The sequence below is a fragment of the Apteryx rowi genome, unplaced genomic scaffold (assembly GCF_003343035.1).
Source record: "Apteryx rowi isolate R43461 unplaced genomic scaffold, aptRow1 scaffold_1717, whole genome shotgun sequence".
NCBI lineage: Eukaryota > Metazoa > Chordata > Aves > Apterygiformes > Apterygidae > Apteryx > Apteryx rowi.
The window spans coordinates 5,957-7,128 of NW_020447994.1; the positions used below are offsets into that span (position 1 = coordinate 5,957).

The following is a 1,172-nucleotide window of genomic DNA, read 5'->3' on the forward strand; positions in this document are numbered from 1 at the left end:
TGGGGCCGGCGGGCGCTTCGTCCTCCTCCTCTTCTTCTTCTTCCTCCTCCTCCTCCTCCTCCTCTTCCTCCTCGTCGTCGTCGTCCTCCTCCTCCTCGCCGGGCTTCAGCGGGGGCCGGGCTGCCCCACGGCGGCCTCGCGCCGGGGCTTCCCGCTCCTCCCGGCCGCCAGCCGGCGAGCTCTCGGGGGTTTTGGCGGCTCGCGCCTGTCGCGGGGCGCAAAAAAGGGGGTCAGCGTGGCGCCCGGCCTGCCCCACACGTGTTGTCGTCCAGCCCCACGGCGTGTCCCCCTTCCGGCCCCACGGCGGACCCACCTGCCGGACCCTGCTGGAGCGTCGCTCCTGCCGGCGGCCGCTTTCCTCGTCCGAGTCGTCCGGCTCGCGGGACGCGGGGCAGCTCCTACCCGAGGCTGAAAGCGAGCGGGTGGCGTCAGTCGGGGGCCTCCCGGCGCCCCCCAAATCGCCGTTTTTCCCCCCAAACCGCCGTGTCCAACCCACGCTCACCCTCCAGCTCGGCGGCCTCGCGCGCCTCCCGCTCCAGCCGCTGCTGCAGCAGCTCCTGCTGCTTCTCCAGGTACTGCTTGATGAAGCTGTTCTGGCTCATCTCCTCGCCGATCTGCGGGGGGACAAACGCCGTGGGGCCGCCGCCGTGGGGCCGGGCGCCGCCGTGGGGCCGGGCGCCGCCGTGGGGCTCACCTGGGAGTTGGGCTGGAAGGTGGCGTGGGGCGTCGAGTGCTTCTGGAGGTTCTCGAGCATCAGCGCCTAGAACGGATGGGACGGAGACGGGGTCGGGGTCAGCGATCGAGAACCCGGACGGGCCCCCCCCGCCTTGTGCCCCCCAAGTCCCTCTTCTCCCCACAATGGAGACCCCTAAGTGTCCCCCAAAACCGCAAATTCACCCCAAATCTCCTCCCCACACTGTGGAGCCCCACGAGCGCTGCTAAAGTCAACGTTGTCTCAAGTCCTCTTAATTCACCCCAAAAACAGGTGCCCCCCCAACCCAACGTCACCGCAGATCCTCCTAATTCTCCCCAAAACCACCTTCCCCCCCCATACTACATCGCCTCAGAGTTCCCTAATTCTCCCCAAAACCGCGTGCCCGAACCCAACGTCACCTCAAATCCCCCCAATTCCTCCCCAAAACCGGCTGCCCCCCCAACCCAATATCACCTCA

General features: G+C 68.1%; 1 protein-coding gene across 1 annotated transcript; it reads right to left on the reverse strand.

Annotated features, from left to right (window-relative positions):
- Positions 1-6: 6 nt before the first annotated feature.
- On the reverse strand, positions 7-793 carry LOC112963624 (apoptotic chromatin condensation inducer in the nucleus-like; the record flags this gene model as incomplete). The annotated part of the gene is made up of 4 exons (XM_026060829.1): positions 695-793; positions 503-614; positions 314-408; positions 7-205 (listed from the first exon to the last, which is right to left on the reverse strand). Coding segments are annotated over exons 1-4 (466 nt in total), but the record flags the coding sequence as incomplete, so codon positions are not given.
- Positions 794-1,172: the final 379 nt, after the last annotated feature.